The sequence below is a fragment of the Bufo bufo genome, chromosome 11, assembly GCF_905171765.1.
Source record: "Bufo bufo chromosome 11, aBufBuf1.1, whole genome shotgun sequence".
Classification (NCBI taxonomy): Eukaryota; Metazoa; Chordata; class Amphibia; order Anura; family Bufonidae; genus Bufo; species Bufo bufo.
Window position 1 is genome coordinate 66688094 of NC_053399.1, and position 23791 is coordinate 66711884.

The following is a 23791-nucleotide window of genomic DNA, read 5'->3' on the forward strand; positions in this document are numbered from 1 at the left end:
TCAATCAACCAGTGAGATGGTCAAATATAAAATTACTCAGGTTTCCTAACTCCCCACCCCCAAAGGGAGACGCATCGCAACCCACCCCCCTCCCACACTTATTCATCCGCCACATTCCTGTAACAGATCTCTAAACTAAGACCTCTCTCCCTCCTCCCGCCACCCCCACCAGAGACCACTCATATATTATTCCAATCAAGCCAGTCCACCACAAGATCTGGTGCGTCAAAAAAAAAAAAGGTCTCACTGTTCATAATTATCCACAGTTTAGCCGGGTAGACAAATGAGTATTAAATTTTTTTTTTTCTGGAGACGTTTCTTCACTTTCATATAGCTACGTCTCTTATCTTGAATATCCTTATAAAAATCTGTTCCCATTATATACAATAGGGGGGCACTCTCTTGCTCTTCTCAAAATCATGTCCCTATCTCCCGAAACCAATATCTTAGCAATGAGTGTCCGTGGCTGCCTTCCAGGAATTGGTTTACCCCATGGGACCCGGTGTGCTCTTTCCACAAAAAATAACGAGGAGAAATATTAGTCTCCGATCTCAAAGTGGGGTTTCAGTCTTGAGAATTTTAACCTCCTTTTCTAATAATCCAGCATTTTTTTCTATGGTTGTGACTCTGTCCCTTATCTTTATAACGTCATCCCTTATCAGGGCCACATCAGACTGAATTACTCCGAGCTGCATTAAGATGTCTTGTATTAAGTCCCCGTTTTTTTTTACTACCATTTAGTGGGGATGGTGCATTGTTCACCAAATCATTTTCTTCCTCTCTTTCCACCTCCTCCATCTGAGTACACACCTCCAGTACTGTTCCTTCCTCACCAAGACCAGCGGATTTTTTAGTAATCAATTCATATGTTCCTTTTTGTCCTGCCCTAGTGGTTACACTTGGGGGCTTTCAAAACTGTTACATTTTGGCAGACTCTAGCGGTTTTTGCCCTGTTTTTGAGGATGAATGTTCCGCTAAATGTTTATTTTGCTGAGGAGCCATTTATTTTTGGTTTTTTTTGTTTTGATTTTATATGAGGAAGGCTCCAGCATAGAGCTGAAACATCGCATGTCCTGTCTGGGTAAATAAAGTTTTTTCAATTTTTTTATCTCATGGAGTGCTGCCCATTTTTTGACTTTTATACATTGGGTTTGCTTAATCCCAACTGGGCCAGCTGCACCCCCTTGTCTTCTCAATAGACGGTGCTGCCACTTTTTTCGATATATATATATATATATATACAGTTGCAAGAAAAAGTATGTGAACCCTTTGGAATTATATGGATTTCTGCACAAATTGGTCATAAAATGTGCTTAAACTAATAACACACAAATAATTAAATGTTACCATGTTTTTATTGAACACACCATGTAAACATTCACAGTGCAGGTGGAAAAAGTATGTGAACCCCTAGACTAATGACATCTCCAAGAGCTAATTGGAGTGAGAGGTCAGCCAACTGGAGTCCAATCAATGAGATGAGATGAGATTGAAGGTATTGGTTACAGCTGCCCTGCCCTATAAAAAACACACACCAGTTCTGGGTTTGCTTTTCACAAGAAGCATTGCCTGATGTGAATGATGCCTCGCACAAAAGAGCTCTCAGAAGACCTACGATTAAGAATTATTAACTTGCATAAAGCTGGAAAGGGTTATAAAAGTATCTCCAAAAGCCTTGCTGTTCATTAGTCCACGGTAAGACAAATTGTCTACAAATGGAGAAAGTTCAGCACTGCTGCTACTCACCCTAGAAGTGGTCGTCCTGTAAAGATGACTGCAAGAGCACAGCGCAGACTGCTCAATGAGGTGAAGAAGAATCCTTCAGTGTCAGCTAAAGACTTACAAAAGTCTCTGGCATATGCTAACATCCCTGTTAGCGAATCTACGATACGTAAAACACTAAACAAGAATGGATTTTATGGGAGGATACCACAGATGAAGCTACTGCTGTCCAAAAAAAACATTGCTGCACGTTTACAGTTTGCACAAGAGCACCTGGATGTTCCACAGCAGTACTGGCAAAATATTCTGTGGACAGATGAAACCAAAGTGGAGTTGTTTGGAAGAAACACACAACACTATGTGTGGAGAAAAAGAGGCACAGCACACCAACATCAAAACCTCATCCCAACTGTGAAGTATGGTGGTGGGGGCATCATGGTTTGGGGCTGCTTTGCTGCGTCAGGGCCTGGACGGATTGCTATCATTGATGGAAAAATGAATTCCCAAGTTTATCAAGAAATTTTGCAGGAGAACTTAAGGCAATCTGTCGACCAGCTGAAGCTCAACAGAAGATGGATGTTACAACAGGACAAGGACCCAAAGCATAGAAGTAAACCAACAACAGAATGGCTTAAACAGAAGAAAATACGCCTTCTGGAGTGGCCCAGTCTGAGTCCTGACCTCACCCCGATTGAGATGCTGTGGCATGACCTCAAGAAAGCAATTCACACCAGACATCCCAAGAATATTGCTGAACTGAAACAGTTCTGTAAAGAGGAATGGTCAAGAATTACTCCTGACCGTTGTGTACGTCTGATCTGCAACTACAGGAAATGTTTGGTTGAAGTTATTGCTGCCAAAGGAGGTTCAACCAGCTATTAAATCCAAGGGTTCACATACTTTTTCCACCTGCACTGTAAATGTTTACATGGTGTGTTCAATAAAAACATGGTAACATTTAATTCTTTGTGTGTTATTAGTTTAAGCAGACTGTGATTGTCTATAGTTGTGACTTAGATGAAGATCAGATCACATTTTATGACCAATTTGTGCAGAAATCCATATCATTCCAAAGGGTTCACATACTTTTTCTTGTAACTGTATATATATATACAGTGTATATATATTTTTCCCCCTTCCTTTCCCCCTCTCCTTTTTACTCCTTTCCCTCCTTATTTCCCTCCTTATTAGTTATCTCTTTTCTTCTTCTCCCTCTCAACACTTTTTTTTTCTTCCCCTTCTCCCTTTCCTCTTTATTTATAATTTATATTTTCTTTATATAAATTTATTTATAATTTATATTTTCTTTTGTTTGTTTCCCTTGAAGAACTTCTTAGTTTCTTCCCCTTTTATTTTAAATCCTTTATTTCTCTCTCTTTCTCCCCTTATCCTCCTTTTCTCCGCTCTTTTCTTCTGGATTTACTTTTCTTCTTTATTTCATCATTCTCAGCCTCTCCCTCCTGCTAAGACCGCACTATCTCCAGATGAAAGGCAGTCTTATTTCACTAGAGAGAGTGGACTAGTAGGGAGGTAAATGCCAAAGACACAATTATAATCATTCATCCACCACAATCCACAGTGTAGCCAGTCTTAGATTTCGGAATACATAAGGAAAAACATTCACTGGAGAGGCAAGATTGAGGCAGGAAATTAAGGATGGTAATATGAAGATCAAGGAACAAGGAGGTGGAGGAGTTAATCACAAAAAGGGGGGTTGATGGTTAAACATAGAGGGAAAGGAGAGAACACGAGGCAGCACATTCACAGGGAGCAAGGGAGATTGAAAGTTCAATCCTGGATCCCGCGACCAGCCGGGACAGGAGATTAACAATGCAATGCTGGAGCGAAGCAGGCACAGGGCAAAAACATCCAAGGCGACAATTAAGTTGTGAAAGGCTGAAAGTTGTAAGTTGTAAAAAGCAAGGAGCAGGGGGATGAATTAATCACAAGGAGTAGGGAAGTCAATAATTAAACATGGAGGGGGGGAGGAGACATGAGGCATCACATTCAGAGGAAGCAATTTCGTGGCTTCAAACTTCAAACCTGAAGCCCGGATCGGAGCAATGCAGGGACGAAGCAGGTAGAGAGGGGAAGGATCCAATGGCGTCAGTGAAGGCATCAGCCAGCAGCAGTGGAGCGGCAAGCAGGGATCAGTTGACACAGTAGCATACAGTATGATCCGAGATTCCGGTCAGCAAAGACAGGCTCCAAAGTATATGCATACCGCGAACCCGCAAAAGCGGCTTCTGTCATGCATAATGTGGTGGGGGAGGAAGGAGGAGCTACGCAACAGGTTACGTCATCACGTCTCACCCTGACATGGGAAGCTGTCTGCATGTATTTTAATCTTTTTAAGATGCTGCTGTACTTCTTCCTGGGTCACACAGGGTACTTTTAATGGGGAATTTACTTTTACATTCTGAATTTCATCTGACAGTTTATTTTACAATTTATATACAGTGGAGGAAAAAATATTTAATAGCTTTGCTTTCTCTTCATTGCTTTCTGCAACTCCCCCCTCATTACTCTGTAGAGGGCTGACACCTTTTTACCATTTATATATTTGAAGAACATTTTAGGGTTAGTTTTGCTCTCTTTGGCAATCTCTCGGTCTGTAGTTTGGCTGCTGTTTTTTACATATTCAACTTATAGTTTTTCAGTGCTTCCTCGCTACCCTCCTGTTTTAGTGATTTAAATGCTTTCTTTTTTTCATTTATTGCTTTCTTTACCATTCTATTTATCCACATTGGTTTATTTTTGTTCCTTAACCTTTTATTCCCATAAAGTATGTACCTCTCACAATTAGATTTTAGGATGCTTTTAAAAATATCCCATTGTGTGGCTGTATTTTTATTTTTTGAGGACTTTGCCCCAGTTAGTTAGGCCTATGGCCTCTCTTAGTTGGCTCATTATGATCTGCAGCCTCGTCTATCTCGTTTAGTAGTAGATTTTCTGTGGACTCTGGTATATTAGGTGGTTTATAATAAACTCCTATTAGTATTGTATTATTGTTTTTACCTCCATGTATTTTTACCCACAGTGACTCCACATGTTCATATCCCTCACTTATATCTTCTCGGAGTGTGGGCTTTAGACAGGACTTTACATAAAGGCAGACCCCCCCCCTTAGGAGAGAGTTCGTAAAATGTCAGTATTACATGGGAATTAGTAATGGTAGTTACAGTAGTTGCCAGCCCATGCCCTGCTAACAGTTGGGCAGTATAAATAGCTAATATATAATGTCAGCTGAGTAGTGAAAAAATGATATTAAAGGGGTTATCCGCAATTTTGTAAAATTTTTTAATCTGATTAAGCACTTTAAGGGTGCCTTCACTCGGTCCGAAAAGTGCGGATCTACAAAAAACACAGATGATGTCTGTGTTGTGTTTTTTTTTTCTTTTCGCGGTCCTCAAAACGGACATGTTCTATCTATCTTTTTTGCGGGACTGTGGAATGGACATACGGATGCAGATAGCACATGGTGTGCTTTCCACATTTTTTGCAGCTCCACGGAAATGAATGGGTTCACATTCAATCCCAAAAAAATGCAGATCAGAAGCAAACCAAAAGTGATAATGTTGAAAATATTCCTACCGAGCCAGTGCGGGTTGTAACCAGGCTAAAATCATGTGGCGAATGTACGGTACGTGATCTAGGGAGTGCCTGCAATGTCATTACTCTGGGGAGCTCAGCTCTGGCCCAGTAGAAATATTTTCAACATTATCACTGGTAAAGTGCTTAATCACATGGAAGGGGGAACCTTTAAAAAAATAGAGATAATCCCTTTAATCTTTCACACATTTGGACATTACTGTATGTCCAAATTGCAAGTGACTTACTGCATTTGGACATACAGTGACGTCCAAACTGCTTACCGGGCTGTGACACTATAAAGTGTCACGGCCCCGGAGACACCAGGGAAGCCGGCAAGGGACCAGTCAGAGTGGTAAAAAAAAAAAAAAAAATCAATAAAAATAATTAATGAAAATTGAAATAAAAATAAAATAAAAATTGTCTTTTCTCATATCCGTTTATTTAGAAGTCATAAAAAAAAATGAAAAATAAAAAAAAATACATATGATTGGTATTGCTGCGTCTGTAACGACCTGATCTATAAAAGTGTCATGTTACTAATCCCACGCGGTGAACTCCGTAAAAATTTAATGTAAATAACAATGATGGAACTGCTGTTTTTGTCACCTCACCGCCACAAAAAATAAACAAGTAATCAAAAAGACCCCAAAATGATCCCAATAAAAACTACAGCCCGTCCTGCAAAAAACAACCCCCCCCCCATACCATATATTGGTGAAATAATAAAAATGTTATGGAATTTAGTATATCGCGATGCAAAATATCATTTATTAACACAAAAGGGATTTTATGCTGAAAAAGTAGTAAAACATAAAAAAACTATATAAATTTGGTATCGCCACAACCATATGAACCCACAGAATAAAATAATCATATAATATTTACCACAAGAAGAAACCCAAAAAAAAAAACAGACAGAATTGCCATTTTTGCTACTTCACTTTCACAAAAAATTGTATAAAAAGTGATAAAAAAAACATATGTACCCAAATATTATACCAATAAAAACTACAGCCCGTCCCGCAAAAAACAAGCCCACATACAGCAACATTGGTGAAAAAATAAAAATGTTATGGACCCTAAACTAATTTCAGCAAATTACATGTTAGAAAATCTTAATGGTGCTCCTTCCCTACTGAATGCTGCCGTACCCCCAAACAGTGGTTTACGACCACATATATGGTGTTGTCATATTCAGAAAAAAATGCATGACAAATTGTGGGGTGCATTTTCTCCTTTTATTCCTTGTGAAAATGGAAAATTGGGGTTAAAGCAACTTTATATTGGAAATAAAAGTAAATTTTTCATTTTTACAGCCATGTGTTTCTAAATTCTATGAAACGCTTGTTGGGTCACAGCATTCACTTCACCCCTAGATTTATTCCTTGAGGAGTGTAGTTTCCAAAATGGGGTTTTCTTTCTAGGGGTACCTCAGGGTCTCTTTAAATGTGACATGGCACCTGAGAACTATTTCAGCAAAATCGGCCCTCCATTAACAATATGGCGCTCCTTTCCCTCTGCACCCTGCAGTGTGCCCATACAGCAGTTTACAACCACATATGGGTTTTTGTAAACTGCAGAATCAGGGTAATACATATTGCGGTTTCTTTGGCAGTTAACTCTTGCTGTGTTACAGGAAAATTGGATTTAAATGGAAAATCTGAACAAAGAAATTAAATTTGAAAATTTCCCCTCCAATTGCTTTAATTCTTGTGGAAAACCTAAAGGGTTAATACAATTTGTAACATCAGTTTTGAATAACTTGAAGGCTGTAGTTTCTAAAATGGGGCAATTTATGGGTGGTTTCTACTATGTAAGTCCCACAAAGTGACTCCATAACTAAACTGGTCTTCAAAAAAGTGGGTTTTGGAAATTTTCTTAAAAATCTTTAAATTTTCTTATAAACTTCTAAGCCTTCTAACTTCCTAAAATTTTTTTATGACATTTAGAAAATGATGCCAACATAAAGTAGACATATGGGGAATGTAAAGTAGTAATTATTTTATGATGTATCACTATCCGTCTTAAAAGCAGAGAAATTCTAGTTTTGAAAATAGCTTAATTTTTCCAAATTTTCTGCAAATTTTTTTTTTTTTTTCATGCATAAAGGTAAAACGCATCAACTCAAATTCACCACTAACATGAAGTATAATGTGTCATGAGAAAACAATCTCAGAATGGCTTAGATTAGGCCCCCTGCACACGAACGTGTGCTTCCCATTGCCGTATTGCGGACCGGATTTGCGGATCCGCAATACACGGGTGCCGTTCCGTGGGCATTACGCATCACGGATGAGGACCCATTCACTTGAATTGGTCCGCAAATCCGGAGATACGGAATGGTGCGGAACGGAACCCTACGGAAGCACTACGGCTTCCCCACGGACTGTTAGTGCGTTGCGGGCCGCAGCACGACCACGGGGTGCACATGTTCGTGTGCAGGGGGCCTTAGTAAAAGCGTTCCAAAGTTATTACCAAATAAACTGACACGTCAGATTGATAAATTGGGCTCCGGCATTTGGTCCAAACTGGCTGTCGCTTGAAGGGGTTAAGGGACCTCAGCGAATATCAATAGTACAGTGCTGCTTTTTCATAACTGTTAGCAGTAAGAAAAGTCGCATGCTCGCAAAATTTGACTATGAAGTCAGACCAGTGTTATATAGAATCCCAATGCTAATGTATTAACCATTTAATGTTTCTAATACATCTTGCTGGTTGTAGAGCAGTTAACAATTCTGTCCTTAATATCAATTAAGGTCATAGGAAGGGGAGTTTGCTCCTGACATTGTATGTACCTCAGCTCCCCCTGCTTTCAGTGTCGTAGTAGATTTAGCTGCTGAAATATATGAAAGTACCACAGGAGTCTCTGATGTCTTTTATTGCCACGAGCAATCCAGCAGCAAAACTCCCAATATGTGTCAGAGAGGATTCTACTTACCGTATTCTGCTACTCTTTGGATTATTTAGTCTGCGGCATCCTGCCTCCCACTGACCAGCCCTTCTTTATTCCTTCTTTACATCCTTATTTTCTGATTTTATTTTTTTTACTTGCAGGTCTAGTGTTTCTTTTGTTGCTGCAAGCTTTGCTTCTTTACTTCTTGTATTTGTCTTTTAATGGCCACTGTCTGCCATCATCTCGGCCTTGATTATATAAAGCTTTAGTGTCCTACCTTTCTGTTCCTTTCTTTTCTCATGTATGTGAATTACATTTTTCATCTGTGTATCTAACACAAAAACATATTCAAAGTATTAATCTATCTTTTTTTAAAGGGGGTTAACCCACATATACAGTTGCAAGAAAAAGTATGTGAACCCTTTGGAATAATATGGATTTCTGCACAAATTGGTCATAAAATGTGATCTGATCTTCATCTAAGTCACAATAATAGACAATCACAGTCTGCTTAAACTAATAACACACAAAGAATTAAATGTTACCATGTTTTCATTGAACACACCATGTAAACATTCACAGTGCAGGTGGAAAAAGTATGTGAACCCTTTGATTTAAAAACTGGTTGAACCTTCTTTGGCAGCAATAACTTCAACCAAACTTTTCCTGTAGTTGCAGATCAGACGTGCACAACGGTCAGGAGTAATTCTTGACCATTCCTCTTTACAGAACTGTTTCAGTTCAGCAATATTCTTGGGATGTCTGGTGTGAATCGCTTTCTTGAGGTCATGCCACAGCATCTCAGGGTTGAGGTCAGGACTCTGACTGGGCCACTCCAGAAGGCGTATTTTCTTCTGTTTAAGCCATTCTGCTGTTGATTTACTTCTATGCTTTGGGTCGTTGTCCTGTTGCAACTCCCATCTTCTGTTGAGCTTCAGCTGGTGGACAGATGGCCTTAAGTTCTCCTGCAAAATGTCTTGATAAACTTGGGATTAATTTTTCCTTTGATGATAGCAATCCGTCCAGGCTCTGACGCAGCAAAGCAGCCCCAAACCATGATGCCCCTACCACCATACTTCACAGTTGGGATGAGGTTTTGATGTTGGTGTGCTGTGCCTCTTTTCTCCACACATAGTGTTGTGTGTTTCTTCCAAACAACTCAACTTTGGTTTCATCTGTCCACAGAATATTTTTCCAGTACTGCTGTGGAACATCCAGGTGCTCTTGTGCAAACTGTAAATGTGCAGCAATGTTTTTTTTGGACAGCAGTGGCTTCCTCTGTGGTATCCTCCCATGAAATCCATTCTTGTTTAGTGTTTTACGTATCGTAGATTCCCTAACAGGGATGTTAGCATATGCCAGAGACTTTTGTAAGTCTTTAGCTGGCACTCTAGGATTCTTCTTCACCTCATTGAGCAGTCTGCGCTGTGTTCTTGCAGTCATCTTTACAGGACAGCCACTCCTAGGGAGAGTAGCAACAGTGCTGAACTTTCTCCATTTATAGACAATTTGTCTTACCATTGACTGATGAACAGCAAGGCTTTTGGAGATACTTTTATAACCCTTTCCAGCTTTATGCAAGTCAACAATTTTAATCGTAGGTCTTCTGAGAGCTCTTTTGTGCGAAGCATAATTCACATCAGGCAATGCTTCTTGTGAAAAGAAAACCCAGAACTGATGTGTGTTTTTTATAGGGCAGGGCAGCTGCAATCTCATCTCATTGATTGGACTCCAGTTGGCTGACACCTCACTCCAATAAGCTCTTGGAGATGTCATTAGTCTAGGGGTTCACATACTTTTTCCACCTGCACTGTGAATGTTTACATGGTGTGTTCAATAAAAATATGGTAAAATTTAATTCTTTGTGTGTTATTAGTTTAAGCAGACTGTGATTGTCTATTGTTGTGACTTAGATGAAGATCAGATCACATTTTATGACCAATTTGTGCAGAAATCCATATCATTCCAAATGGTTCACATACTTTTTCTTGCAACTGTACATACAGTATTTATCACCTATCCACAGAATAGGTGATAAGTGGTAAATTGTCCGGGTTCCAACCACTGGGACCCCCAGCAATCCCTAGGACAGGAGGTCCCCAGTCTCTTCTCTGACTGGAGCAGTATTGTGCATGTCATGCTACTGCTTTACTGTCTACGTCAGTCTCATAGTAGTAAATGGAGCGGTAGACCAACATACACATTTCTGCTCCACTCATACAACTGACTCAGGGACCGTTTGTTCTCAGGATTGCTGGAAGTCCTAGTGGTCAGACCTGGTTGGACCCCCAAAAATATGATATTTTTCAATTATCCTGTGGATATATGCAATGTTGGACTGGGCTTCCTTGGGCCCGTGAGAGGAATGTTTTTTCTCAATGCCCCAACCCCAATATCATCCATAATGCAGATTTTGGATCTTTGGAGCCCATTATGGTATCAGAGACTGGGCCAGTCCAATCCTGGATAAGTGATAGATAGTTGTGATAATTCCTGGATTGGTTATAGTTACATAGTTAATACGGTTGAAAAAAAGACACAAGTCCATCAAGTTCAACCAAGATATGTTTGATAACTCCTTTAACAAAGCAGCAGTGACAAACGTATTTGATTTTACTATTCTATTCCTCATATGATTTTTTTTTCAGCCTAAACTGTTTTTATTTTCTGGCTGTAGATTCTGATTTTCTGAACATGATTTTGAGGGCAGCCATTTTGCCTGAGCTGTTACAGCAACTACCATGGGCCATAGACACAATGGATTGGATGGGACTTCTATGGTAGACTTTTCTAGGCATTTTCTGTGACCTGTGCAGAAATCTGTACAAGGAACGAGCAGCGCTTTGACAGTCATTGTCACAATCCTTACTTGTCACGTCACTGGGGTGAATTATACTAGTGAGCTCATCAAGTCCCCACAGAAATTCCCACCCACCTATTCTAGATGACGGAATTATGCTAACTTACTCCCCTAGATTCTAACACCCCAATATTTTCTATCACAATAGCTGCCACCACCTATACTATAAGGCAATAGGGGCCTATACTCAGATATTCTCTCAACCCAAATTTAACACAGTAACACAGGTTATCTATATGGGACCTAAAATCCCCTGAAACACTACTGGTAACGTTATTCCCTCCGAGAGCGCAAGTTCTATAAGACCACAAGGACTTATTAATGTTTAAATTTAATACACAGTAGTGCAGTGCAATACAAAAAGAAAGTGTCAGATAAAAGATAAAAACTAAATATACATACAATAACAATGCAGTGAACAGATAAAATAAAAGGGGTAAAATACGGACTATTGGCTTACTGAGATGCAGCAGTCATATTCCGGCTGTGGGGACAGCTGAAGATATGGTCAGTCACTTCAAACGATGTGGATCCCCAAAATGGCTGACAATTACCGGTTCCCAAACACCCATTTTTATCCCCCCCTCAGCCGAGGTGTGGCCTGTGAGAGAACCTCCCTCCTTTCGGTCCGGCCTTCTGGGACGTCTGATATTATTCAGGTTTCTGCCCCACCTTCCCAGAAGACTGACTGAGGTGGCAATATCAATCACGGCGATTCCTCGCTGTATGACGGGGACTGCGGGTACAGGTATGATCCCATAATCTGAGTCGCTTCGTCCCAGTCATCCAGACACCAAATGTGATTGAGTTATGAATTCCAGAAGGCCAGATCCTGAATACCGAGAAATGCCTCCTGTCCAGTATGGCGCGCATAGACTCTGCCCGAAGCCCATGTCAGGCTGAACACAATTATTAGGGTTCTGAGGCTGTGGGTGCCATGAGGTCGGAGTTATGGATTCTGATATTATTTCATTCATTTACTGAATGGGTTAGACCACCCACTGGTCTAGCAGCCAACATGTCTAGGGTGGCTGTGCATTTTAAGTATCCCCCTCCCAGGTCTTCATTACGACGCCCAAATGGTTATCAATTAGCAGGCCTGTGCTAAATGGGGGCTTTCTCTGAGAATGTGGAGTTTCTCACCAAGTCTTCAGATGGGCTGGCATCTAGAGGCACCATGTGCATTTGCTTAATAGATCAATTAGCCACTGCTATATAATTAGCTATTGATAATGTAAGTCTATGAATATGAGATCTATCTATCTATACATTTATCTATCTATCTGTTTATTTACCTCGGATTTCATTACAGTCATCTATTGTGAATTCTTTTGTTAGCTACCGGTATACTGTATTTAAGTGATATCTGCCGTTGTAATACTGCCTGTGATGATAATGAGATGACTGCTTAAAAGTGGTCTGCACAGTCCAAGAAGGAGTTCCTATTATTAGGCTTAGTGGCCAGTGCAAAAACTGCAGGATTTTATTCTAAATGTTGATAGTGACATGGAAAAGTAAAAATAATCACCCAAAATTTTTTACAAATATGTTTAACATTACCCTTTGGATACCGGAAGTTTTTCATTTTTTTCCCTTTAATTTTTTTCCCTGTATTCCTGGAGCCATAACTTTTTTATTTTTCCATTCACCTATCCATACAAGGGCTTGCTTTTGTGGGACAAGTTGTACTTTCTAATGCCACCATTTAATATGGCATACAATGTAGTGGGAAGCGGGAAAAAATTCCAAGTGGTGTGGAATTGGAAAAAAACGCAATTCCTCCACGGGTATTGTCCATACAGCGTTGCAAAAATGTCGAATCGGCCATTTTGATACTTTTTTCTGTTACTCCATTCACCGCATTGGAAAAATATTTTTATATTTTTTATTATTTATGTATTTATTTTCTTATTCTAAGGAAAGAGGAGGTGATTTACATTTTTATATTTTATTTTATTTTTTATATTATTTTACATTTTTCTTAATGATTTTGTAGCCAGTGTAGGAGGCTACCACATTCATAATTTTTTTTTACTCAGTATTACCATATTGCATACAGCAGCATAGTTATATGTGAGTTGCTGATTTCTTATGTTGGCCTGCCACTTGCAGATCTAATACACTGGGTCTCTTCAGAGAGACTCAGCCTATTATTGTGAATTGCCGGCATCCCCATTGGCCACACATGGGTGACAGTTTTTCACTGTTCACACTTGATCACGGCATCTAAAGGCTGTAATGACCACGATCGACAGTATTTCCAGTCACGGTCATTAGCCGCAGGCCTCTGCTGTTTGAGACCCACTGGGCATGGTGCTTGCTGCATGCAGTGGGCGCCATGTTTGCACATCACTCCAGTCCCGTACATGTATAGCACTGGTAGAGAAAGGGTTAAAATTTGAGTTTAAAGAGGACCTTTCACCTGTATAAACTATGTGAACCTAGTATGCTGCCATATAGAGCGGCGCCCGGGGATCTCACTGCACTTACTATTATCCCCGGGCGCCGCTCCGTTCTCCCGTTATAGGCTCCGGTACCTTTGCTTTTTAAGTTATAGTAGGCGGGTCTTCCCTTGTCCTGTGGGCGTCTCCTTCTCCTAGGCTGCAGCGCTGGCCAATCGCAGCACACAGCTCACAGCCTGGGAGAAAAAAAACTCCCAGGCTGTGATCTGTGCGCTGCGATTGGCCAGCGCTGCAGCCTAGGAGAAGGAGACGCCCACAGGACAAGGGAAGACCCGCCTACTATAACTTAAAGAGCAAAGGTACCGGAGGGCATAACGGGAGAACGGAGCGGCGCCCGGGGATAATAGTAAGTGCAGTGAGATCCCCGGGTGCCGCTCTATATGGCAGCATACTCGGTTCACATAGTTTATACAGGTGAAAGGTCCTCTTTAAGCAATAGGTAATTTTCTTTAAATGCACTTATTTAATAAATCATTTAGAATATAGTTGTTGTCAATTTTGACTGACTTATTTTCCTGTGTTTTCTAGGTGATTCATGTAACTGGACGATTGCGTCTCCGTGTATCTCTCTCTCATACTCGCTCTGGTACTGGACAGGTCATGGGCTTAGTGGTTGTGGCTCATGCACTCCCTCCTCCAACCATCAATGAAGTCCGCATTGACTGCCAAATGTTTGTAACACGAGTCAATATGGACCTCAATATTATATACTGTGAAAATAGGTATGTTATCTTTTAGATTGAAGCACTTATAATGAAGAGTACATGTTGTATTGGTAAGCACTGCACTTGATGTACAGAATTTCATTACAGAAAGGTACAATGATTGATGCTCTCTGAAATGTACAGTAATCTTACTGCTAATGATAGAATATACATTGTGGAAATACACAATGTGTCCAGCTGTTGAAAGGATATGTCCATGCAAAAGAAAAGTGTATGTAAACAACATAAAAATTCTGAAACGTGGCGTAGCTATTTGTATTTAACTGCTAAAAAACATGATATTAAAGGAAGCAAGTTTATACTGCTGAAATATAAGCCTCATCCCTCATTCCAATAGCCATTTTTAACACAACATGTTGTTCTGCATTATTCTGGAACAGGTTCTATAGTTACATCTCAATAAATTAGAATATCAATGATTACTTACAAGTTAATTTATTTCAGTAATCAATTCAAAAAGGGAAACTCATATTCTATAGATTCATTACACACAGAGTGACCTATTCAACATTTATTTATTTTAATCCTTAGGCTACTTTCACACTTGCGGCAGGACGGATCGGACAGGCTGTTCACCATGTCGGATCCGTCCTGCGGCTATATTGCCGTGCCGCCGGACCGCCGCTCCGTCCCCATTGACTATAATGGGGACGGGGGCAGCACGCCGGTGCACGGCGAAAGGCCGCCGGACTAAAATTACTGCATGTCAGGCTTTTTAGTCCGGCGGCTTTCGCCGTGCACCGCCGTGCTGCGCCGGAGCTACGCCCCCGTCCCCATTATAGTCAATGGGGACGGAGTGGCGGTCCGGTGGCACAGCGAAATAGCCGCAGGACGGATCTGACATGGTGAACAGCCTGTCGGATCCGTCCTGCCGCAAGTGTGAAAGTAGCCTTAGGATACCAGAGGTTTTTTCATTTTTGCGTTTTCATCTTCCTTGAGCCATAACTTTTTTATATTTCTGTTCACATAGCTGTATGAAGGCTTATTTTTTGCCGGACAAGTTGCACTTTCTAATGCCACCATTATTTATGGCATACTATGTAGTGGGAAGCGGTAAACAAAAATCCAAATTGGGTGGAATTGGAAAAAAACTAAATTCCTCCACCTTTTTACGGGTTTTGTTCTGAAAGTGGCAAAAGTGTCTCATGCCCTTCATTCTCTGGGTCAGTACGATTACAACGGTACCCCATATGTATAGGTTTTTAAGGTCTAAATAGTGTAAAACTAATTTAAACTTTGAAAAAAAGTTTTTTTACATCACCATATTCTGACCCCCCCATAACTTTTTTATAGTTATATCCACTGAGTTGTGTGGGGCAAATTTTTTGGCGGGACAATCTGTAGTTTTTAGTGATACTATTTTGAAGTGTGTACGACTTTTGATCACATTTTATTAAAATTAATTGGCCATTTTAACCCTTTTTTTCTGTTACGCCATTCGCCCTATTGGAAAAATATTTTAAAAGTATGGGCGTTTTCGGTCGTGGTGATACCCATGATGTTTATATTTTTGTTATTTAGGTATATATTTTTTATTAAATGGAAAGGGGGTGATTTAAACTTTTATATTTTTTTTCATTTTTAATATATTTTTTAAGTTTATTTGAACTTTTTTGTAATGTTTTTGAAGATCTTATTTGAGCCTATAAAATCAATTTTTTTATTTTTAATTTTGAACAATCATGTATTTTTAAAATTACTTTATTACTGTCTATTGTTAATTTATGTTGAATGCAGTTTGAATGCAGTCAGCCTTTTCTGCGAGGCTGAGCACATTCAAATCAATTACCGGCATCCTCACTGATCACAGAGGATGTCGGTAACTCCCCCGGAATCACGATCTCACTTGATGTTTGCCATGCTTGCCTATCGCTCCAGTGCCATACATATACAGCGCTGGTAGCAGAAGGGTTAATGTTGATGATGAAGGCTTACAGCTAATGAAAACCCAAAAGTCAGCATCCGAAAATTAGAACATTGTGAAAAAGTTCAATTTTGTAGACTCAATGGGGGAGATTTATAAAGACCGGCACCTTGTGCGCTGCCAGAGGATGCAACACATGTATGACGAGACACAGGCCTTGTCATATATTGGTCACATCCTCCGACAGTCCATGTGCCTAAACAATAATCTATAACAGCTGTAGGGGATCAGCTCTCTCTCGGGGGTCATTCTCACAGATATCTTCAGGACACCAAGTTTAAGATCCAAACACGGTGCTTTATTGCGGCCCATCCGCATAAACATAAACAATAATACAAAATAATAAACACTCGCCCGGCTGGGCTCTAACTAAACAAACAGATCCCTGACTCACCTAAGTCCCTGTTCACACCCTGTGAACACATGCGGCTTACTGAGCCAATGTCTCACACCCTCCTGGCTGTACAGAGCACAGTACGCCCACTGTCTCCAGTCCAGTGTCTCTTGGGGAATCGTGGTCTCTCAGCCCTCCTGACTTGGACCACACTGACAGAGCCTCCAGGCCTCTGTCCACAGGTAAGGCTACTTTCACACCTGCGCTAGGTGCGGATCCATCTGGTATCTGCACAGACGGATCCGCACCTATAAATGCAAATTAACCCTGAGGGGTTAATTGTGCGGATCTCAGCCCCCTGATCGGGTGCTGCCAGGCAGCAGGGGCCAGACCCCCCTCCCTCCCCAGTATTAAAAGCATTGGTGGCCAGTGCGCCCCCCCTCCCTCCCTCCCCAGTATTAAAAGCATTGGTAGCAGTGGCCACAGGCTAACAACCCCCCTCCCCCCCCATCATTGGTGGCAGTGGAGCGGCATTTCCGATCGGAGTCCCAGTTTAATCGCCCCCTCCCTTCCTCCCCAGTATTAAAAGCATTGCTGGCTACTGCAGTCCTGGCTGCCATGGTTACTTAGCTTATACTTACATGCGCTGTTTGTGGCCGGCCGGCGCTCCTCCTACTGGTAAGTGACAGGTCTGTGCGGCGCATCGCAGTAGCGTCCTGGCTGCCATGATAACCAATCGGAACCCCAGCGATTAAACTGGGACTCCGATCGTAAATGCCGCTCCGCTGCCACCAATGATGGGGGGGAGGGGGGTTGTTAGCCTGTGGCCATTGCCACCAATGCTTTTAATACTGGGGAGGGAGGGGGTGCGGCACCTGAGGGGTTCATTGTGCGGATCACAGCCCCCTGTAAGAGATCAGGTGCTGCCAGGCAGCAGGGGGCCGTTATGTCCAAAGTTCTCAGTATATTCTAACTTGAAGGGTCCCCATCACTATGGGAACGCCTCTGTGTTAGAATATACTGTCGGATCTGAGTTTTCACGATCTAACTCAAATCCGATGGTATATTCTAACATAGAGGCGTTCCCATGGTGATGGGGAGGCTTCAAGTTAAAATATACCATCGGATTGGAGAAAACTCCGATCCAATGGTATATTAATAGGGACTCCTGACTTTACATTGAAAGTCAATGGGGGACGGATCCGTTTACAATTGCACCAATATTGTGTCAATGTAAACGGATCCGTCCCCATTGACTTACATTGTAAGTCAGGACAGATCCGTTCGGCTCCGCACCGCCAGGCGGACACCAAAACGCTGCAAGCAGCGGGATGGAGGCGGAACGGAGCCAAACTGATGCATTCTGAATGGATCCGCATCCATTCAGAATGCATTGGGGCTAAACTGATCCGTTTGGGGCCGCTTGTGAGAGCCTTGAAACGGATCTCACAGGCGAACCCTGAAACGCTAGTGTGAAAGTAGCCTAACACACTCCCCCCTTGCTGACACCCTGGGAGGTGCCTTATGCCAACCTGAGTACCTCCAGCTGGTCTCACCTGTGGTGGAATAGGGGTGTGGACCGCACTATCCACCCCTTCCTTGCCTCTAACCTGTGTGAGACCTGTCACTGTCTCACATACCACCCCTTCCCCCCCTTTGTTCAAGCCCGTGAGGGTGAACACCTGCATAACCACGGGAGGCTGGTGAGAGGGCATCCACCTGGCCTGGACGTGGGGAACAGCCACCCACCCTGCTCTTTGGCTGCTCCCAATAAGAACCGGCCCGGATTGGCTTTACAGCTACACTAAGTAACACAGTGTCAGCGAGCACTAGCTGCCGCTGACACAGAAAATTACCGGTTCTTATTTTACCGAGGCCAGGAACCTCGGTGACACGTACCTTCCCCTTGTTTTGCCAGACCCACGCCAGCAGAGCTTGTTTATCACCAAAACTAACATCTTGCCCAATCTAAACTGCCTAAAGCCCTCATGTGCCCATCTCATGGCCAGGTACTCTTTTTCTACTCTTTCGCGGGTGATAATGATGCGCTCTCGCACTCTTTGATCTCTCTCTCTTTTTTGATCCTCTGGCTCCCGCACATGCGCCTCATGTCCTTTCTTGGACTGCTGCAGCTCTTGACTGGACTGTTCCCAGTCATGGTCCTGTCCCGACACTTTCTCCTTTGCTTTGCAGGGCTCCTTCAGCAGAGCATGCCTGCCCTTGCCCGCTTCTTTTACGTGCATCTGGGTCACTTCTTCCTTCTTTCCAGCAGTAGTTACCACAGCTATGGTGGCAGTTTCAGAGACCTCTGCTTTTTTAGTGTCTTTTTCCACTTTGCCTGCGCTCCCTTTGTCTTAACTTTGGTCTCTGCACCACCTGGGGACTTCATGTCAACCAACACATAGGCCTTAACTTCTTCAGCCTTTGTCTTCTCTGAGTCTCCAGTCTCTTTGAGAGCCTTCTCAGACATGGCACCATACGCTTGCCTTCTTAACCCCTCCCCCTCTTTCTCATTGAGGCAGGAGGCACCGGGTTCTTCAGCATACTCCTCGTCTTCTGGCGTTTTCTCCAGAGGTTCACCCAGGACACTGGTCTCCTTTTGGGGAGGAGTCAGGAGAGACAGCCCATCATAATAGCCCGGATCCAAAAACTGATCGTTCACCTCCTCGTACTTCTTCCCCAGCAGGCTGCTGGCTATTTAGAAGGCCGTGCAGGCCGAGGGGACGTGTTCCCGGCCTGGGCTACACTCTACTACGGGTCTGTGGTCTTCGGAATCCACATCAGCTCCATCAACTGGTTCAGCAGAAGCATCTTCCATCTTCTCTGTCACAGCCAGCACCGCAGTGCCACCATCTCCAGACCCATTCTTAATAGGCTCTAACTTAGACTTCTCCAATTCATAGACGATCTTCCCGACGTCATCCTTTGAGCTCACAAGATCATCTATCTCAGCTCTGAGTTGCTTGTTCAGCCTCTCAAATTCAGCATGCTCCCCGCTCGGCTCTGCTGCAGCAGATGTAGGAATATCACCATTCTCTTTCTGGCTCTCCTCCTGTTTGCAGCTGTACTGTCGTGTCAGGTCATCTACAACTGCCTGGACATAGGCCTCAGACACTAGGCATGGGCCTCAGACACTTCTCATCTCGTCAGATATAACTGTCTGGTCGCTACTAGAAACCACCTTTGTTTTGCAGGACCTTGACATGGTATACTTACTCTCTGAGTTGCTATCGGTCACAGCACATACGTCACCTACACTGCTCGTGTCATTATTAACTCTGGCTTCTAGGGGCACCGATGAGCTAATCCCCACCTGGGACACTTCCTTAGTAACCAACAAACATTGTGGAGACTGCATATCCACTTCTGATACGTGTGGTACACACTCTAGCCCCGCCACATTGTCTACAATGGAGTCTCCCAGCGGTGTTTCTTCAACATTTATCAACACTTTTATATCAGACACATGTTTACCAACAGGGGGAGCTTTTTCCCCAATCACAGCCTGCAAAGGAAAAGGCATCTCATTATTATCACATATTTCACATGTCATCACATTTCCATTATGCATTTCGGCAAACATGGTACCATCACTTTGCACCTTATCTGCACCCTTGTTCTCAATGTGCAGCTCCTTCACATTATCATTTAAAGGAACAGGTACAGGTTCTGCAGGAGTTGTCACTCTCTGCAGAAGTGTCTCCATTACTTAAAACCTCCAAGCATAAGGGGAAATTAGGGCCCACCATTCCCTCATGTATGATCGTATTTGTAACATCAGGTTCATAAGTCCCAGTTCTCACCGGAGACTCTCCCTCAGTGAGAACCACCTGATAGTCCGTATTATCCACATAATTGTCCCGAACATGTAACACTCTATCAGTCTCTGGGGCGGCCATCATGCTACCTCTTACCTGGGCTAGCATGGGATCTCTGACTTTCACCACCCCAAATCTAGCTTTGATCACAGGCTCTTTGGGCGACCCAGAAACCTTTTCCCCTGCAAAGTCCTGCAAGGGAACAACTGCAACAGGCTTACCCGCCTTTTCAGACCCTGCGTTTTCTCCAATGTCACACACTTCCGAGACAGTTACTCGCCTCGGTGATTTATCACTCACCGTCCCAGCAGGTATCCCCTGCCGCCGGCTCACTGTCACTGGGTCTGTCACATAATTAATAACAGGGACGATCTTACCCATCGATGTCACGGGTTCGGCAGTCCCAGAATCCAAGGATACGCCAGGATCCTCCATTACAAAATCACCTGCCGACTCCTGACTGCAGTGGTTGCTACGAGAAACGCAGTGACTCCATCCTCCTTCCAGATGTGGAGTCACACTCTCGGGAGACCTGTCCTTGGGATCTCCAGCCGCAGAATATGAGCCACTTGCTCCGCTCCATAACTGCTGGACAGCCGCACGCTGTTGTGGTTGGTTGCCCTTAGCAACAGCCTCGCAGATCCTCAGCACACCCTCTCTAGGACTCTGTCTCCACTGGTAGGGAACATTCGACCTCCTGAGAGCTGAATCGCTCTCCCCCTCTTTATCTTCCCGACAGTTGCCCTTGGCAACGGCATATCTTTGCTTTTCCCCCGATAGTCCCGGCACACCACCAACCTCTTGGAACTTTGTACAGGGTCCATACAGTGTTGAGAACCCATTTCTCAAGGCCAGCTGCAACTGTGCCTCCAAAGCCTCTCGCTCTGCATCAAATTTCACCAATTCATTTTTAGTGTAGCCAATTTCTATGGCCATTTCTTCTGCCTGCTGTATGCGCCAGCGCTGCCGGACGTACTCTTTCCTGAGACCCATGGTAGCAGGAAAAACTTTCAGCCACAAGTCCACTTTTGCTGGGCTACTGGTCCTTTAATTCACTGCAGTTTTACTTGCACCACAGCAAAATAGTCCACACTCTTATGAGCAGCACTGAACAAACAGACTTCTAGCCCTTTAATTCCACACACGGCAAAACAGCTTTTAGCAGCACTTGCTGTCTCGTCGTTGCCCCTAGCAACCGACCGTTGCCCTTCTCTCATGGACAACTTGCCCGCATCCGACACCAATTGTATGGGATCAGCTCTCTTTCGGGGGGTCATTCTCACAGATATCTTCAGGACACCAAGTTTAAGATCCAAACACGGTGCTTTATTGCAGCACATCCGCATAAACAAACAATAATACAAAATAATAAACACTCGCCCGGCTGGGCTCTAACTAAACAAACAGATCCCTGACTCACCTAAGTCCCTGTTCACACCCTGTGAACACATACGGCTTACTGAGCCAATGTCCCACAGCGCCCTGGTGTCACGGATGGTGTACAGGAAACAAGACAATGCAATACAATTAATGACTCACTGGATCCACAACTAAGGAACAAAAGGGAGACCCCTACATGAGTCCTGCCACTCTCCCTAATTGCTCAGCCTATGCGTACACCCCAAAGGTGGATGGGCGCATATCCACGTACCTCGGCTATCTAATACCTGAAGACCCTACAATAGTGAGGGACACGACCACCGGCTCCCTACACAAGACACGGAGGGAGTCAGGGTCACCTGAAAATCCAGCAGACAGAAAATCACAAATAAAGGAACAGCACTTATCTTGCAGAGGACTGAGGAATAGAAACAGCAAGCACACACACTCCAGGAAGTTGTATAAGCCGCAACCTAATGCATCCTGGGGAGGAACTTAAAGGGAAGCAATCAGTCCAACTGCATGACAGCTGAGATAGACTAACGAGATGAGGAACTTAACCAAAACAAAGAAACTCAAGGAGGAGGATCTGGAAAGCTCCTGTCAGAGCTTCTCAACTGTCTGGTTGTGACACCTGGCTGTACAGAGCACAGTACGCCCATGGTCTCCAGTCCAGTGTCCCTTGGGGAATCGTGGGTCTCTCAGCCCTCCTGGCTTGGACCACACTGACAGAGCCTCCAGGCCTCTGTCTACAGGTAACACACTCCCCCCTTGCTGACACCCTGGGAGGTGCCTTATGCCAACCTGAGTACCTCCAGCTGGTCTCACCTGTGGGGGAATAGGGGTGTGGACCGCACTATCCACCCCTTCCTTGCCTCTAACCTGTGTGAGACCTGTCACTGTCTCACACAGCTTAGAGTTGCCATAGATTTCTGGCTTCATTTGCACCAGAAAACTATCATAAATGAAGATAATTTTGTCTCAGCTGTTGGGCACATCCTTGCCATGCCCCTTTGGTAAAAGAGGAGAGGGTGGTGTAAAAAGAGGCACTTGTGACATTTTCTTTCTTCAAAAAGTCACATTCAAAAAGTCTTCAACACATTGCTTTCTTGCTTTTAAAAGTCACTTTTCTGGCACAAGAGTGGTGTCACACTCTAATCAGCTAATCAACACAAAACACCTGCAAAGGTTCCTAAGCTTTTGAAGGCCCCTTTTCACGGGCTTAGAATCCGCCAGATAATCACTAATGAGTGTTCATAGGATTGCTCGTTAGCCATTTTCTGGAGGTGTAGAGGTTCCACTGATTACACAATGAACGAGTGAAATGCTCATTTGTTGAGTACCATGCTTGTTTGTGCAGGTATCTAAAACTGTCATGGATCTGCAAAAATGCTTCCGTTACAATAATACAACCGTCTGCATCCGTCATGAATGGATCCGGTTGTATTATGTCTTTTATACCCATGACAGATCCGTCTTGAACACCATTGAAAGTCAATGAGGACGGATTTGTTCTCTATTGTGCTCCGCTTTGTCAGGTAGGCAGTGTTTTGGTGTCCGCCTCCAGAGTGGAATGCTGACTGAACGGAGGCAAACTGATGCATTCTGAGCGGATCTTTTTCCATTCAGAATGCATTAGGGCAAAACTGATCCGTTTTGGACCGCTTTTGAAAGCCCCGCACGGATCTCACAAACGGAAAGCAAAAATGCTAGTGTGAAAGTAGCCTTAATGAAAAGTTGAATAGAAGGAAAAAGTATGGTAGAAAAAGGTACATGAGCAACATGGATAACTGCAGCCTTGAAAGTATTGTCAAAAAAAGGCCATTCAGGAATTTGGGGGATATTCACAAGGAGTAGACTGAAGCTGGAGTCAGCCACCACACACAAACGTATTCTGGACATGACCCAGAGAGTCAGAAGAGTTAAGGCGCATTCACACAATTGAGCCATGTTTTACGGTCTGCAAATTGCAGATCCGCAAAACATGGATGCCGTGAATGGATGCCGTCCGTGTGCGTTCCACAGTAATCGGAACGGGCCACCGCTTATAGAAATGCCTATTCTTGAATATTCAGTGAA

The 23791-nt window shown here is 43.2% G+C and overlaps 1 protein-coding gene and 1 long non-coding RNA gene across 2 annotated transcripts in view; one reads left to right on the forward strand and one right to left on the reverse strand.

The window, feature by feature from the left end:
• Nucleotides 1–23791, forward strand: part of NPAS3 (neuronal PAS domain protein 3) — a 695623-nt gene that overhangs the window by 572460 nt on the left and 99372 nt on the right. The window contains exon 8 of the mRNA XM_040412178.1: nucleotides 14060–14253. Coding sequence (XP_040268112.1) covers nucleotides 14060–14253 — 194 coding nt within the window. The remainder of the gene's footprint in view (nucleotides 1–14059; nucleotides 14254–23791) is intronic.
• LOC120982193 lies at nucleotides 118–21265 on the reverse strand. Its single transcript, XR_005774857.1, has 3 exons — nucleotides 21131–21265; nucleotides 11332–11333; nucleotides 118–130 (listed from the first exon to the last, which is right to left on the reverse strand). It is a non-coding gene; the product is annotated as an uncharacterized LOC120982193 (long non-coding RNA).